Source organism: Pongo pygmaeus, chromosome 3, assembly GCF_028885625.2.
Source record: "Pongo pygmaeus isolate AG05252 chromosome 3, NHGRI_mPonPyg2-v2.0_pri, whole genome shotgun sequence".
NCBI lineage: Eukaryota > Metazoa > Chordata > Mammalia > Primates > Hominidae > Pongo > Pongo pygmaeus.
The window spans coordinates 5,155,001-5,172,737 of record NC_072376.2 but is presented as its reverse complement, the minus strand read 5'-3'; the positions used below and the strand labels follow the sequence as shown (position 1 = coordinate 5,172,737).

General features: G+C 54.8%; 1 protein-coding gene across 4 annotated transcripts in view; it reads left to right on the top strand.

Moving 5' to 3' along the window:
• Positions 1-17,737, top strand: part of SORCS2 (sortilin related VPS10 domain containing receptor 2) — a 548,409-nt gene that overhangs the window by 509,924 nt on the left and 20,748 nt on the right. For all 4 annotated transcript variants that reach the window (XM_054485673.2, XM_054485672.2, XM_063663495.1 and 1 more), the window contains exons 15-18: positions 7,122-7,242; positions 8,616-8,749; positions 9,556-9,684; positions 12,380-12,551. In XM_054485673.2, the coding sequence (XP_054341648.1) occupies positions 7,122-7,242; positions 8,616-8,749; positions 9,556-9,684; positions 12,380-12,551 (556 nt within the window). The remainder of the gene's footprint in view (positions 1-7,121; positions 7,243-8,615; positions 8,750-9,555; positions 9,685-12,379; positions 12,552-17,737) is intronic.

The window sequence follows — 17,737 nt, the reverse complement described above, 5'->3', positions numbered from 1 at the left end:
GTGGAGCTGCGCAGCTGCAAGCCCAGGAACACCCGGGGCCCCCAGGAGCTGGAAGGGGCAGGAAGCCTCCTCCTCTAGAGCCTCTAGAGGGAGCTCAGCCCTGCCGACCCCTGGATTTCAGCCTTCTGGCCTCCAGAGCGCTAAGAGAGCACGTGCGCAATGCTTCAGCGTGAGAGAGCATGTGTGTGATGACTGAAGCCAGCAGAGTTCATGGTAATTTGCCACAGTAGCCCCACGAAGCTGCCGCGACAGCCCACAGCTCTTCCACCTCGAGGCCCGGGCACAGGGAGATTGGACACCTGGACTTTGGACACCTTGTCCTCTGCTCTGTCCCTTCTAGAGCAGGCAGGCCCTGCCCTACCCATTTCCCACAGAAGAGCCGGGCACTGTGCCCCTCATCCTCGCCCACTCGGCTGGAGTGGCCATGTGCTGTGTGGCAGCTGTGGATCTGTGGCCTGGGACTGACCCTCTGGCTGGCCTCAGCAGGAAGTGCTGGCCTGGCTCATTCACCAATTCACACCCTGAGTTTTCCCTTCCAGCTGGCAATGGGCCTTCACACCCTCGACCCTGAATGGCTCTTCTACTGGCTCCTGAATGCCCCAGAGGGGCCCACATGGATAAGCCCCCCAAGAGTGCCTGACCCCAGCCTCTATCTCCCTCCGTGTGCCCCACCCTCCCCAGCAGGCACACAGCTCCCAGGAGGCCACGGGAGGACAGCTCCAGGCTGTGGGGAGCAGGCCTGGTTTTGGAAAGAAACTGCCCAGCTGGGACAATGCTGCCCACCCTGCCCAGGCTGTCCTCTGCCTGGACAGGGATGAGGCTGGGTTCCGCCTGGTCAGGGATGAGGCTGGACTCTGCAGGGCTAGAGTGTGTCCCCTCATTTGTTGGGGAGGTTGGGCAGACGCAGCCCCTGAGCTCCCCTGCTGCTGTGGCTGGGACTGGGAGCACAGCCTTGGAAGACACCACCACTGACCCCTGCTGCTTTCATACCCACCACCCATCACACCCACCCATCCTCAGCCAGCTCTGCTGCTTGATAATTAAAGAAACTGAGGCTCTGAGAGGGGAGGTACCTTGGGCAAAACTTGTGGCCAAGTCCAGCTCATGTGGGCATTCCTGGGCAGCTCTGTGGGCAACAGCCTGTCCTCTCCACGCCGAGCAGAGATGGGACCCCCTATGAGGATGCTCTTCTGCTCTGCCATCATCCAGTGCACGTTTATTGAGCACCTATTATGTGCCAGGTGCTGTTTGAGGTGCCAGCAATGTCAGCAACACAGCACACTCAGCCGTGGCTTTAGGGACCTCTGATCATGGAGAACGGGAACTTGTCCTCACACTCAGAGGACACCGAGTCTACCTCCCAGCTCCTGGCCAAGGAGGATGGAAGCTGGACGTCGGACTGAGCACAAGAAGCCTTCAGTTCCAGCTGAGCCAGAGTGGGAAACCAGGCTTCAGGAAACTGAGATTGTGTGGGGCACAAGGACAGGGAAATAGTGGTGAGTGTGGACCCCTCTCAGGGTATTTAAGATGAGCGGGTCAGCGACAGCCCGAATTCCTGCCGCCTTCAATTCAGTCCCAGCCCAGAAGGGCCTTCCCTGCCACCAGGCCTGGGCTGCCTGGCCCTCACCCCTTCGTGGATCTGATCCCATCTGCAGGGTTGCCCTTGCTGGTGGCTGTGCCCTGCCCCGGGCTCCAGGAGGGACTGGCTCTGCTGGCTTCATTGGTGCGTCCCCGGGCCAAGCACAGCACCAGGCATGGAAGAGGGGCTTGGTGCTCAGTGAACGTGGCTTGAATAAATGCGTGGTGATGTACCTGTGAGGATGACGCAGGAGTGGAGACATGCTCATGGGGATGAGCTTGTGCAAGTACCGCCTGCAGGGGCCTGGCTGGGGAGAGGTGAGCTGGGCCCATCACCCCCAGGACCAGGGCCCAGCCAGCACAGCTCACACAGCTCCGCCCCGTCTCCAAATCAGGTTGCTTCTCGCCAGGCCGGTGTCCCTGGACAATGGACCGCACATGCTGCACCTCGGTTTCCACAGCCCTGAAATGCGGAAATGAGTCGGCTTGAGGAGCTGTCAGGAGGATTCTGGGAAGCAGAACGTCTGTGCCCAGGAAATGACATTTCTCTTCCAGAGACCTGGGCTTCCTTGTCTGTAGCATGGGGACTTAAACCCCATGAGGTCGCCGCTAATGAGCCCTCAACTGATGCTCACCTGTGATGCTTGGGGCCTTCTTGCTTCCTGGGTGATGAGCAAGAAATCACCTGCTTAGACTCTGATTCTAGTATAGAGGCCTGGCTTCCGCCCACTCCACAGCAGACAGAGAGGTCCCGGCTGGCCTTCAGGCCGTGCATTGTGGTGGGATTGAGGGGATGCTTGGGACAGCTCTCCTTCCCACCTGGGGTCCCAGGCAGGTGGGAGCGTTATTCCCAAGAAGGCAAAGTTCCCCTTCACTGGTCTCACTGAACGTCCAGTACCTGCCGCAGGTGGGTGCTGCCGGCCGGCCAACCTTTGATCCTGTATCCATGTGTTCTCGATGGCATGCGATGGCACTCCTGGGTGGTCTTGTCCTTCAGCGCCCCAAGAGAACAGTGAGCCCCTTCCCCTCCCACAGTCTGGGGGGCGTCTTCCCCTTCCTGGACCCTCTGCCCCAAGTCCTCCCTCCATCTTTACCAATATGGCCTCCTGCGACAGGGGCTGCAGTGCATCTTTAGTGAGTGCCCCACTGCATGCTACAAGCTGTTTTCTTCTTCTTTTTTTTTTCTTTTTTTTGAGACAGAGTCTTGCTTTGTCCCCCAGGCTGGAGCACAGTGACGTGATCTTGGCTCACTGCAAGCTCCGCCTCCTGGGTTCATGCCACTCTCCCGCCTCAGCCTCCCGAGTAGCTGGGACTACAGGCGCCTGCCACCATGCCCGGCCAACTTTGTGTATGTTTTTAGTAGAGACGGTTTCACCTTGCTAGCCAGGATGGCCTCGATCTCCTGACCTCGTGATCCGCCCAACTCGGCCTCCCAAAGTGCTGGGACTACAAGCGTGAGCCACCGCGCCCGGCCCAGGCTGTTTTCATACATGACCTCAGGCCATCCTCACAAGAAATCTAGACAGATTGATTTATTCCCCCATTTTTAGAGGTGCCAACATGTCTCAAAGAATTCATCCCTGAGGGAGTGGTGGGAGGATGGGGACCCTGGGAGCCTGTCCTGTAAAAATTGGGTAGGGATAATCACCCTTCCTATTCTCTAAGGGTCCTGATGTTTGCAGTTTTCCCTGAACAGTTAATTCCTGCTCCGGCTGGGCCCTGGATGCATAAAATCCTTCATGACTTTTGCCCACTCTCATGCCCCCGGAGGCCGTGGTCTGGGACAGAACGGGATGGTCCTGCCTTTTCCTACAGCTGCAGGACCTCCTGTGGCCTTTATGGGGAGGGGGAGCGAGGGAGGAAGGGAGTCCCGCCACCAGGCACTCTGCCTGCACTCTGTTTGTGGTGTGGACTCTTCATGTGGTCAAGCCGTTCCTGGGGCCAGAACCCGCAGAGCCGCGGGGATCCAGCAGTGCAGGGGTGAGGGCGGCCCTTACTCCTTACACAGACGTTGAGCGCCTTCCCCAGGCCTCAGCTTGCCTGGCCGAGAGATGGGAGTGCTGTCCAACCGGGAGCCTTGAACGACCCTATCTCTGCAGGGTGCCAAGCCCTTTACCCCAGCTGTCATGAGGTCTGAGCTTTGGTTAGGCCCCAGAGATGACCCAGCCTTCATCCCCTACCTACAGGTGAGGCATTTTATCCCAGAAGGATAATGGCAGAATTCACAGCCAGGTGCTATAACCTTTTAAGTTATTTTTAAAGCATCAGAACAGTTCTTCCAGACCCCCTTGTTCACAGTGCCGCATCTTCAGACAGCTTCCCAATCCCAGTGGCATACAAAGAATTCAAACTTCAGGAGAGGGAACACGCTGGCAGGTCAGAATCAAAGTCCCTCTGCAGGGGTCTGTGTGGGAGCTGCCCTGCTGGAGAGTTCCCACAGCCACAGGCTCAGCTTTTGGCCACCCTGTCCTTCCCGGATAACTGTTTTGTCCAAATCTGCCCAAAGGCCACCTCTAACCTGGCCAGAGGCACCTTTTGGGACACTTTCCTGGCACCAGTCACTTTGACCTGCCTCCCTTTCCCCACAGAGCAGCCTCAGAGCAGGGAGGGGTCCCCAGGCGCTGGGCTTGGGCGAGAGGTGGAGTGGGGGCTCCTAGGGCCTTCCCCGGCTGCATGGTTCAACCCTCACAGCGTGGCCCATTTTTTTCCTTGTTACCTGCAAAGTCATATCTAGGCCCCTTCGGCACCTCTTTCCTAAGACCCAGAATTAACTAGATGGCAGCTATTTCTCGTGGTATCAGCTGAGGGTTTAGGTTTCATAAAAGGCAGGGCTTCAGGGACATGGAGGGGGTTCATTAATCAACCAAACCAGCCTCTCTGCTCTGCCCCAGCTCAGAACAGCGGTGAGACTGAGGCCTCCTGGGGGTCTCTGCGACCAGTGGAGCCCAGTGTCATGCTCAGCCAGCGCCTGCCATGTTTCCGCGCAGAGCCTCACAGCTCCAGAGCCGCCAGCCCAGGTTCCAACGCCGGCCCCTCCAGGAGGCGGCCTGAAGCTGTGCTGCCCTGGGTGGGTCCCTTGCCTCAGCCTCAGTTTCCTTGTCTGTAAAAGGGGGCTTTGGCGAGGAGGAAATGGGGGAATACAAGGTCGCGCCTGGGCCCGGCCTGCAGTGGGTGCTCTGTATACACCAGTGGCTGCTGCTGCTGTGCCTTTCATGATGCCACAGGTCACAGGACAGTGTGAGGATGCTCTCAGGGATCCAGAAGTCTCCCCTAAAAAAGCATTTATTAAGTGAGAGAAGACCCTCAGACGCTGTTTAAGAGACCAATGCACCAGGCATTGTTTGGACAGCAATGTTGAAGGAAGGTCCCAGTGTGTTGAGTTGGAGCTCTCCAGCGTTGAGGCCGTCCAAGTGGCGTCCATCAGGAGACAGATGGCAAGTGAGACCCTCATCCCAATCACAGGTGCCCTTGGGCCAAGACCACTCACAGCCGGGGCCACCATGCAGCCCAGAAGATTCCTCTGTTGGAAACAGCACCTGCAGAAGCAGGTGGACGTGGCAGAGTCACAGCCATACCTGGGGACCTTCCACTGTCCTTGGTGGGTGTTGCCACTAGCAGCTAGGAGGGGTCCCAGGCTGAGGGCTCAAGCCCCATTTCCCCACTCTGCTGAGAAAGAAAGAACGGCCTGGGGCTCCTGACCCCCATGCGCAGAGAAGAAAGCAGATGGGATTGTGAGCCCAGAACCAGGGGCCCGGCTGGAATGAGGCCTGGCAGCGACGTGGCAGGAATGCAGGATGGAACCAACCTGGCTGCTCCCTCAACGAGCTGGCCTTAGGGAGCACAGGGAGGCGGGGTCCCCGGGGGAAAGTCCAGCTAAGACAGAGGGAGGCCCCATGCTCAGCTTGCAGAGGCTTAGGGTTTCATCAAACAAAGACAATAGTGTCTGCCTCATGGGACTATTCTGGAGAGTGGAGGCAAATGCGAGGTCACAGATGTAATTCAAGCATGGACCGCTGCAGTCTTGCTTGGCTGAGAGGTGCCCCATGGAGCCAAATCTTCAAATAGCAGCCTCAGACACTCAGACCCAGCTGTCATGTCTCAGAAATACCCTACAAAACCTTTCTCAACACCGCCCTAGAATGGGGTTGTCCTTTCAGCTCATGATGGGCCACCCCCAAGTATCCAGCCCCACTTGGGGGTGCTCAGACAGGGACCAGACTGGAGCAGCGTGCATCACCTCCCCCACCCAGATGCTTGGCCTCTGGTAACATGGCCGGAGCACCACAAGCTGGACTGGAGAAGGCCCAGGGAAGAGCAGGCTGGGCCTACCTTCTGTGTGGTCTTTGGAGCCTAAGTGTGTGGTACTGAGGGATGGAGTGGAAGGCACTCAGGCAGTAGCCCTCCCAGAGAGGGAGAAAGCAGGGCACTGAGTGCCATTCTGAGTGATGGGCACACAGCAATGACTGCTGACTACAAGGAGGGAGAAGAAACAGCACAAACAAGCTGTGTGACCTTGGGCAAGTTACTCAACCTCTCTGTGCCTCGGCTTTCCATTCTGTAAAACAGGGGTGGACCCGGCCTACCAGGCTGTGCTTGCATAGCTTCCAGCACACATGGATGCCGCAGGGCGCCTCCCTGCCTCCAAGAAGTCTTCAGGGAATCCCCAGCACCTTTAGATGTCCGGGCCTCCTGTGGGCTTTTGTAGACCCTTCTTGGTCATGGAGCTACCTGGGCTGAGGGTCCTCAGCCACACTTGGGGAGTGTGGGGCTACAGGCTCTACCCCAGCCCATGGAGTCCAGTGTGCTTGGGGTTCAGTATGTTCAGATCTTAGGAAGGTAACACAGGCCTGTACCATACATGACACCCTAAGTGGCCAGCCTCCCTATTCTCTCTTCTGCCTCTTCCCCCACCCACCTAGGCTGTGATGGGCCAACCTTGCTCATCCCGTGGGCTCCGCACTGGGCCTGCTGACTCATTATTTCTCTTTGAATCGCCACCTCTACTAGGGAGCAAATTCCCTGTGGCCCTGCGATAGAAAGCTGGGTTTCTGCAGCACGGAACCCCCACGTGGTCAGGCTGGGAGAAAGCCAGGGAGAAGCCAGACAGCCGCAGATGCAGACACCTGACCACAGATCATTCCACAAAACAATGCAAGGACCACTGTGGGGGCCGTGGAAGGGCGTCCAACCCTGCTGTGGACCTGAGCCTCCTTCCCTGTCCATCAAGCGGGGCCATGGCAGGCCAACCAGAGTGACTCACGCAATGCAATTGACAAGTCGTAGATCACAGGTGGTAGTTGTGGGAATATTCGCACCGAAGCCTACAGAGCATGTGTGCAGGGCCAGGCTCAGTGCCCAGGGCAGCCTCGCTCTGATCCTCAGTGCCCGGGGCAGCCTCGCTCTGATTCCCAGCAAGGGCAGGAGAGGGATCTCTGTGCCCATGGTACAGGTAGGAACAGAGTCTAGAGGGGACATGATTTGCACAGTAGGACGAGGCCTAATGAAGGTGGTTTTCTCTCCCTTCCCGCCTCTTCCCACCCCAGGGTCTTTGGCCACATCAGCTTCCGCTCCGACTGGGAGCTGGTCAAGGTGGACTTCCGGCCCTCATTCTCCAGGCAGTGCGGCGAGGAGGACTACGGCTCCTGGGAGCTCTCCAACCTGCAGGTGGGCTGGGATGAGGCTGGGATCGGGCAGGTGGGGTGCAGACTGCAAACGCAGGCCCACTCTGCCTGCCAAAGTCCTCCCCTGCAAGGCCGCAGGGCACCTCCCCGCCTCCAAGAAGTCTTCAGGGAATCCCCAGCGCATTGAGATGTCCAGGCCTCCCGTGGGCTTTTCTAGACCCTTCTCGGTCAGGGAGCTACCTGGGCTGAGGGTCCTCAGCCACACTCGGGGAGTGTGGGGCCACAGGCTCTACCCCAGTCCATGGAGTCCAGTGTGCTTGGGGTTCAGGATGTTCAGATCTTAGGAAGGTAACACAGGCCTGTACCATACATGACAGTGGGGTCTGGGTGTGGAGTGGGGTCTGGGGCAAGCCCATGCTGTAATCGAGACACATAACTGTTTCTACAGCAAATGTGTAATATGGACACTAAGCCGAGTATAAAGGCCATCGGCGGCCCCTCTGTAGTCCAACCAGGCTGTGCTGCTGTGGTGTGGTGGGGAAGCCTGGGATTTCAGAGTGTGGGGGCCTGGAACTGCCAAGGGGTGGGTGGCCCTGTTGAAGAAATGATTTAATGGCACTTGTTAAAGCACGGGGTGGAAACTTTACTCAACACCATCACGGTGGGTACAGGGACCCTCTCAAAGGAGAGACTGGGCTCAACTTGAATTCAGCATGGGCGAATGGGAGTTCAGAGCCAAGGTCAGTGGGTGGAAACTGACTAAGGAAACACCAGGCATCAGAAGATTTGACAGCACCCTGCGGGGCAGCAGGGGATGAGGAAGCCTATCGGATAGGGAGGGCGATTGGATATCAAGGGTGGGCGGTGCCTGCCAAACTGCCTTAGCAGGGTGCATTGCTGAAGCTGGATTTCACAAGGAAGTGCTCAGATGGGCCCAGGAGGAGGTTTAGGAGCTTGAATACAGGCCACCGGGCATCCTCACCGGCTCCACCCCTGTCACTGCCACAGCAGCTGTTGCAGGGAGATGGGGGTAGGCCTGTCTTGTCCTGATTGTCCCCTGAGGACCCACTGTGTGCCTGTGAGCCCTCGAGGCCGTGGCTCAGCCCAGCTCCCACACAGCGCCTGAGGGGACGAGGGGAACCTCAAAAGGGCTACACTTCCAGCAGCTCTGCGACCCCTCGGGCCCAGCCAGGGCTACACACAGGAGGGGCTCAGTGAATGCCCGTGGGTTGGGATGAGAGGAAGGCTTCCCCAACTTGACCACAGACATGGCACACCCCATTCTGGGCCTCAGTTTCCCCATCTGTAACCTGAGCCATCAGCCATCTTCAGACTCTGGCAGCCTCAGCGGCACAAGGCCATGTAGAGCAGTTGTCCTGTCTCAGGCAGCTCCTTACCCTGATGTTCCTGCTGCAGGGCGACCGCTGTATCATGGGCCAGCAGAGAAGTTTCCGGAAGAGAAAGCCCACGTCCTGGTGCATCAAGGGGAGGAACTTCACATCGGCGCTCACGTCCCGCGTGTGCGAGTGCCGGGACTCGGACTTCCTGTGGTGAGCAACGGTCTCCTGGCCACGAGGCCTCAGGCGCTGCTTGAGCATCCTCACAGCATGGCAGCCACTTCCCCCAGAGTGAGGGAGGAAGCCTCAGCGCCTTTCATAACCTGGCGTCAGAGTCGCACACCGCCACTTCTGCCTCATTCTATCTGTTAGAACCAAGTCACCAAGACCAGCCCACACTCCAGGAAGGAGCTTTAAGGAATTTGTGGGTGCATTTTTAAACCCTCTCAGTGGCTGCTCACAGGCAGGAGGAGAAAGTGAGGAACAGGTCAGGGCATCTTGGGGATGTGCTGCACCCACCCCAGCCCTTCTCCATCCAGGGACTCTGCTGAAAGCCACCCGACCTGTCCCCTGCTGTTCTCAAAAGCTGCCTGTGACTGCCCAGTGCCCACAGGACAATTTGGCTGACAGCTCACCCGCCACCTCACCCCTCCTCATCCTGCCCCCCTGGCATTCCAGCCTCCTCCACCTGTGCTGGTGCTGCTCAGCATGGGCACTGCCAGCAGTGCCTCTCCCTCTCTTTCCCTACCTGTCTCTGTCCATCCTTTGAGATTTGCTCACCTCCTCCAGGCAGCCCTCCAGGTTTCTCTGACTTCCCAGCATCCCTTTGCCTCCCTTGTTACCCTGTGTGCCCCTCTGGGATGGGGCTGTGGGTGCTCCTTCATGTCCTCACAGATGGGTGCATAGCAGGCCCTTGGCATGAGGTTCTCTTCTCAGCTCCCCCAGATTTCACCCCAACCCTGGGTGACTCCGGTTCCCACCTGTGCCCATCACCTACCACTGTTCTTCCCTCCTCCCAGCGACTACGGATTTGAGCGCTCCCCCTCCTCAGAGCCCAACACCAACAAGTGCTCTGCCAACTTCTGGTTTAACCCATTGTCCCCGCCTGACGACTGTGTCCTGGGCCAGACCTACACCAGCAGCCTTGGGTGAGTGTGGGTGTGGGCCTCTCCCTGCCTAAATCCGGGGGCAGAGCTGTGGTTCAGCCCCGAAACCACGCCTTCCTGGCTGGTGCCTGCAGCTCCCAAGTAGAGTCAGGGAAAGAGAGGTCAAAGTTGAGGATGCCCTACGCTCACAGCACAGAGCCTGGCTGCAGGGCTCATGTGAGTCACCAGACATCATGAGTGAATGACCTTAGCTCCCAGGCCAAAGGAGCCCACAGGGTTTTCCCATCTGAGCCCATGTGGGCCAGTGCCAGGAGAAAGCTGCCTTGAGTTGGCTCTGGACAGAGAACAATAGACAGAAGAGGTCCAAGGCACCCGTGGCTCACACCTGCTGCAGCACGTCTTCCCCTGGTCTTTCTGAGCCTCTGCAGTGCTAGGACCCTTCCCCATTTACCAGTGCCAGGCTCTCCCCATTCACCAAGGCTTGGGTGCTGGAGGTGCTCCTGCTGCCTGCAGGTCTCAGCTTAAATGACACTTCCTCCAGGAAGCCTTCCCTGACCACCCACCCCTGACCCCGAGCTTGCCTCTGTCACAGCACAAATCCCAGTTATTGTCATCACTCACCTAATTGTCCTCCTTGCTGAACTGTAAGCTCCACAACACACAGTAGGTGTTCCTTCAGTCTGTGGTATGCTGAATACAAGCTGTGCATGAAGGGAAGGCATCACCAAGTGCAAGCAGTTACGATACTTTTCCTCCACCAGAGGCTGGGCATATTGCTATTAAGGATTCAGTTCATGCAAAATGTTAGGTACAAAAGAGCTGCGAGCCTTCAGCTTTAGGAGGTCCCAAACGTGCTCCATCAGAAGGTCCCAATTTCCCCATTTCTCTTTGAGGACATCTTTCAGAGAGGAAGAGAAAAGCCCAAGGGCTTGTTAGAAAATCCCCATTACTTCCCCTGGGAGAACATGAGGAAACAGGAGGCAGGACCAGAAATTGCTTCACCAGCAATTCTCCTGCCGTCCACCCACCCATCCATGCAATCACTCGTTCATCTCCCATCTACCCATTTATCAACCCATCATCCAGTTAGCCATCATCTGTTCATCTATCCATCCATTCATCCATCCATCCATTCATCCATCCATCTTTCCATTCATCCTTCCGTTCTCCCAGGCATTCAACTACTCTCCATGCATCCATCTATCCATCCCTTTACCCATCCATCCATTCATCTATCCATCCACCATCCATCTATTCATTCACCATCCACCTATCAATCCATCCATCCATTCACCTATCCATCTATCTACCCATCAATTCATCCACTATCCACCCACCCCTCTATCCATCCATCATCCATTCATCCATCTACCCATCCATCTATCCATCCACCATCTATCTATTCATTATTCACCATCCATCAATCCATCCATCTACTTATCTACCCATCTGTCTACCCATGCACCCATGTATCATGAAGCTGCAGTGGTTGCACATTCACCTGGGCTTGACAACAGGGACTCTTGTCTGAAGTGTCAGAGCCAGGACCTTGATCAAGGCAAAGGATTTCATCTCATAACATCTGCACACTGTAGGTGCCATGGGTGGGTAGCCCTTAGAGAGGGGTATTTTCTTTCAAAGCACTAATCAAATGGGCCTGTGCATGATCAACTTCTGAATGCTTATTCAGTGGCAGAGCCATCTGGGAGAATTTGGCCCTGAGGGCAAGAGGGGGGATCAGCCTTGGGGAGACAGGTACCTCCAGCACCTTGGTAGCAATGCCACTTTCACAGACTCATAGTGTAGCCTGAGGGAGCTTCACAAGTAGCAAGCTGGATGAGGCCACCCCTTTCAGGGATCTCCTAAAAGGTTGCCCAGGGCCTCTCTCCAGCCTCATGCCACACCTGCTCCTCCTCCAGGCTCAGACCCACCCTAGGGCCTTTGCACATGCTGTTCCCATGGCCTAGGATGCTCTTTCTTCTCCTGCTCACCCTCCCATTCTCGCTGAAAGCCCCTTTGTCAGGGACCAGGTCCCCAGGGATGCCCCAGCCAGCGCCGTCACAGCTGTGGTTTCACTCTGATGTGATCTGCTCAAGTCCGCCTCTGCCTCTCCACTAGAGGGTCTGCTCTGCATAGCATCTAGGGGCTGCATGCAATCCCCCCATTCCCAGTACCTGGCCCATAATAGATGCTCAGTAAATAGGTTTCTCATGAATGCAGTGATTAGTCATGAATTGCCCAATCCAGGTCTCTCAAGGGAACAGGGAGACGGAGCCCGGGGAGAGGGGTGTGTGTGCCCATGGTTATGGCCACACTGTGAGCCAGTGGCGAGGTAGAGGCAGGACCCCAGCCCCTCTCGGGCACTCTGTCCTCCACCTTTCTCAGCAAGACCGTGAAATTCAAACTGGCTGCTTAAACACCCCCTCTGCAGCACTAATGGTGGCTATTACTGTTACTGTGAGTAATATGATCAGACCACGGAGATGCCAGCGCCTCCGAAGCACATCCTGCCACCATCAGTCCCTCTTCCTCTGAGCCTCAGTGTTCTCTTCTCTAAAATGGGGCTGTAACAGCAATCAGGTGGAGTCAGGAGGTGGCTGGGAGTTAGCAAGTAGAGCCCTAGGGGTAGGAAGCCAAGCGCCACCTCTGGGTGGCAAGCACGTCCCTCCCCAGACTATGGGGCCCCATCCCTCGCCACCTGTCTGAAGCGGACCCTGGCCCTCTCTTGTCAATCCAGGTACCGGAAAGTGGTGTCCAACGTGTGTGAGGGTGGGGTGGACATGCAGCAGAGTCAGGTGCAGCTGCAGTGCCCCCTCACGCCGCCCCGGGGCCTGCAGGTCAGCATCCAAGGCGAGGCGGTGGCCGTGCGGCCTGGAGAGGATGTCTTGTTTGTGGTGCGGCAGGAGCAGGTGAGTGAGCACCTCCCAGCGGGCTCCCGGGACTGTTGGGCAGGGGTGGCTCCAACTGGGCACGCAGAGGGCATGGTGAGGGGTGTCTCCTCCGCCTAGAAGTGGCTCAGGTCATCACCATCAGCCAGGCTGTCCAGACTGCAGGAGGCAGCAGGGGGCTGGAAATCCACTTCCTGAGTCGAGACCAGCATTTAACAATGAAAGATACACGGAGGAGAATAGAGTAGGACGTAGCGGGTATCAGGGTCCCCAAAGAGCAGAAGGAGATGTGGTTTCACACATCGGGTGGGAGAGGATGTGGTTACTGGCCTTAGTATAAAATGTATTCATTCCCGTGGGTGGCAATACATTTTTTAAGCCTGTAATTATATCGATTTAGTTAATTTGGGATCTTATGAAAAACAGAAAGTTAAAAACACTATTACTTATAATTACACAACCAAAAATAAATCCTGTGTGTGCATGGACAGATACAGATATAAATACTCACACAAACACAGATAGAAATTTCCTCTCAGCCTCCCGGGCTTGCTTTTCTTGCTTTAGAACAAGTGTTATATTTTCTTCTGACGTTAAAAATAATGAATGTTCATTGTAGAACATTTGGAAAACACACACAAAATATCAAGAGTATAAATATCTCTCAAAAAGCCCCCCAGTCCTCCATGGTAACAACTGTTAGTTTTTTGTATTTCCTTCTAGTCCTTTTAAATTAATTTGTAACATGCTTATTTTTCTGATTGTTGAATAAACTAATGCTCATTGTAGCAAATTCAAAACCTAGAAAAACTCACAAGCATTGCAGAAAATTCAAGATGACAGAAAAGAGCAAAGGAGGATTCGATGCATCCGTGTCGCACCCAGAGGGTGAGCGCCTAGGACCCTGGGCTCTCTCCCGGCACGCAGCTTTCCTGGACACTTGGCTCTTCGGTGAACAGTACGGGAGATGCAGCAAGTGCGGCTTCACAATGATGTGTGTCCTGTTTAAATGTCCTTCAAAATATGGTGCCAAGGTGGGGTGGGATGTTGGTGACAAAGGTCTTTGGAGTTGGAAAGCAGGGAGCCTGGTCTAATGCAAACAGGGAAACTGAGGCCCAAGACGACGCAGAGCGGTGCTTGCCGAGCGCCTCCGTGGCAGGCGCTGTGCACCAGCCACTGTCTGTACTCCTAGCACCACCTCAAGTGGCATCCTCTTGCCAACCTGCTTTATAGCTGGGGAAACTGAGGCTCGGACCGCGCAGTCACTCTCCCAAGGCCACACGGGAATGAGTGGCAGGGCTGGCATTGGGATCCCTGGCCCCGAGACTCCACGTGGACAGAGACTGAGTCTGAGGCCCCTAGACCTCAGCCGTTCCCTGGTGCAGGCGCGGCTGCTGATGGAGATGGGGCCTAGGACCCACACTCCTCGGAGCCAGGGGCAGCCCTGGGGCGCCTCTGTTCGCAACAGCATCTTGGGGCGGCAGGAGGACAGAGCCGCTGCCCCGCCTGTCCCGCCTGGACCCTCAGAGTGGACCCCGCTGCGGCTGCCCGTCCAGGGCCGACTTCCAGGAAAAATGGCCTTCTGCTGCCCCCTAGAGCCTGGCGTCTCGGCAGTGCAGTCGCATTTGCGGAGTGTCTCTATGGGGCCCAGGGGGCCGGGACCCTTGCTGGGTCTGCTCTGCTGGCAGGAGCTGGAGTTGGCAGAAGTGAAGAGAGTGATCAAAAGATGCTCTTGGTGGGGAGAGTCAACCCCCACCCCACTGTGCAACTACTGTCGGGAAAAGGCCACCCGCTACGCTAGGGAATCCGGTGGGGGTGTGGGATCCAGGTCCGACGCACACACTCACTGGTACACACGCTCACACATACACACAAACACACAGACACACATATGCTTACACGCTCATGTATTCACTCTCAAACTCGCAGACAGATTTTACACACACAAACATACACTCTCTCACACACATAGGCCAACCTATCTTGCAAACAGCACTGGGTTTAGGGGAGTCTAAGTTTTGTAAATATCTTAAGAATTAAAAATAAGGTATGATAGAGGCCCCAGGAATAAACCCATGTAAATATGGCCGAGGGATGTTTGACGTCAGCGCAAAAACAACTCACTGAGGGGAGGGCTTATTCATCCAATAAAAATGAACTTCAACCTAAACCTCACACTCGATAGAAAAATGAACTCAAAATTGCCTAGATTTAAATGTAGCGTGCAAAAATCATAAACCTTTTAGAAAAACCGTAGGAGAGAATATCTAGGGCTAGGAGAGGAGTCCTCAGACTTCACACTGAAAGCCAGTCAAAAGGAAAGTTGATAAATTGGGCTTCATCAGGATCAGCCACTTTCGCTCTATGAAACACCCATGTTAAGAAGATGAAAGGCAAGCTACAGAGTGAGAGAAAATATTTGCAAACTACATATCCAACAAGGACCAGTACCTAGACTAGAGGAAGAACACTCAACAGCAAGGAAACAAACCATCCAGTTAGGAAATGAGCAGAACTGAAAAGACGTTTCACCAGGAGAATGGACAAATGACAGGTAAGCACACGAAAAGATGGTCAACACATCAGCCTCCAGGGAAGCCCACAGCCAGACATCACTGCACACCTATCAGAATGGCTGACATTAAAAATAGTGCCAGCACGAAGTACTGGTGAGGATGCAGGGAAGGACACTGGATCACTTACGCATGGCTGGGGAGACTAGAGAATACCACAGGTGTTCTGGAAAACACTTCAGCAGTTTCTTAACAAACTCAACATGCAACGACCAGAGGACTGAGCACTTGCACTCGTGGCAGTCATATCAGAGAAATGAAGACTTCTGTTCACACAAAAACCTGTATGTGTCTGTTTATAGCAGTGTTATTCATAAAGGCCAGAAACTCAAACTGCCCAGGTGCCCTGCAGTGGGTGAATGTTTGCACAGGCTGGGGTGCACCCATGCTGAGATACCATGCTGCAGTGAGAAGGAATCCATTATTAATACCTGCAGCAGGGCCAAGCATGGTGTCTCACGCCTGTGATCCCAGCAGTTTGAGAGGCCAAAGTGGGTGGATCAGCTGAGGTCAGGAGTTTGAGACCAGCCTGGCCAACATGGCGAAACCCTGTCTCTACTAAAAAAAACAAAACTTAGCCAGGTGTGGTGGTGCATGCCTGTAATCCCAGCTACTTGGGAGGCTGAGGCTCAAGAATCACTTGAACCTGGGAGTCGGAGGTTGCAGTGAGCCAAGATCCCACCACTGTACTCCAGCCTGGGCAACAGAGTGAGACGCCACCTTAAAAAAAAATAATAATAATAATACCTGCTTCAACCTGGATGAGCCTCAAATGGATTATGCCGAGTGAAAAAAGCCACTCCCACGTGATCCCCTGCTGTGCAACTCATTCATATAACACTCCTGAAATACAGAAATGGAGAAAGAGAATAGAAATTATCATCAAAATTATAGAAGTGGAGAAAGATTAGTGGTTGCCAGGGAGTTGAGCTAATGTGTGCAAGTGGGTGTGTCTGCAAAGGGCACCCAGTGGCGTCCTAGTGGTGGCTGAATTATCCTGTCTCCTTCCTGTATCAGTGTCAACCTCCTAGTTGTGATATTATCATTTGGCAAGATGCTAGCCTTGGGGAGAGCCGGGCACGGGGCACACGGGGTGGATCTGTATCATTCCGTACAACTACATATGAACCTACCATTATCTCAGAAGAAAATGTTTAATTTTTTTTTAAGCACCAGTAATAATAATAATGGATCTAAATGAAATATACCAAGATATGAATGGTGGGTATTATGGTGAGATTTAGTTTTGTTCTTTTTCTTTGCTTTGCTATTTGTATTTTATATTATTTTCTACCTTGAGAATATACTACTTTTGTGGTTAGGAGAAAAAAGGACAAGTTATTTTAACCAAGTAAAATGTTTAAGAAGTTAAATGTGCATCAGCACAGCCCTTGCAGGCAGGAACACAAGGCCCTGAGTGGTGGCGCCTCACCCAGGGTGAGCGGATCACAGGTCCTGACTCTGGGTCACACATGCCTTCTCCTTCCCAGGATTAGCACAGGAAACCCCTCCCTCCGTGGAAGCAACTCAGACTCGAGCGCTTCCCCTCATTCCCCGCCCCACCCTGAGAGGCTGCCTTTAAACAGAGAGAACCACAAACAGCGAGCAGCCTCCTGGGTCCTGGACTTTGGACAGCCTCAGTCTTCTAACCTGTCAAATGGGGAGAACGGAGCACCCTGCAGTGTCCTTCCTGGGGACCCCATAACGAATGACCTCATGCTGGGTGGCCTGAACCCACGCAAGTCTCCAAAGGAGAATCCATTCACACCTCCTCCAGCTTCAGGGGCTCCTGGCACTCCTTGGCCCCTGGCAGAGTCACTCCTGCCTTTGCCTCCACCTCCATGCAGCCTCCGTCCATGCCCAAATCTCCCTCTCCTTTCTCTTACACAGATGCCTGTCATTGGATTTAGGGCCCACCCTAATCCAATATGACCTCATCTTAGCTAATGACACCTGTAAAGACCCTATTTCCAAGTGAAGTCACGTTCTGAGGTTCCTGGTAGACATGAATTTTGGGGAGACACTGACCAACCCAATTTTCCATGTCTGTGGAGAAAGTTAAGTGAACAGAATTTACATAAAAGTTTTCTGTCAACTTTCAACGTTTGGCTGGTATAAACTGAGAAGATGGCTAAATGGTTAGTAATCATGCTGTTTCCTCCATCATCACTAGGAAACGGTTTCCTCGTGCCCCTGGTGCCGGCGAGGGAGGAAGAGGGAAGGGGAGGAGAAGAGGAAGGGAGGGAGGGAGAATGTGATCATGAGCCATAAATCGAAGAGGTTCCTGTTTCCTTCACTCAATCCCCCACTCTGCGAGGGAAATACAGTTATTGGAAGGTGGAAGGAGATGGTGGAGCAGCCTCTCTGGGTGACTCGGTGCCACGTGGGGATGGCAGTTGGTGGGAGCTCCTCTCTGCACTCACCCTGCCCCATCTCAGCATCACTCCTGGTACTGCATGGTCTGAGAAAGAGAAAATTAGGAACCGCAGCTTCCCAGAAAGGAAAATCCTGCTTGGTTTCCAGGCAGGCGGCTTAGGCACTTCCAGATGTGTTCATCTCCCCTGCTGAAACCCTCCACGCAGTGGGAGGCCCCTCACCCTCCTGGCTGCATCCCTAGCACAGGCCTCAGTTGGT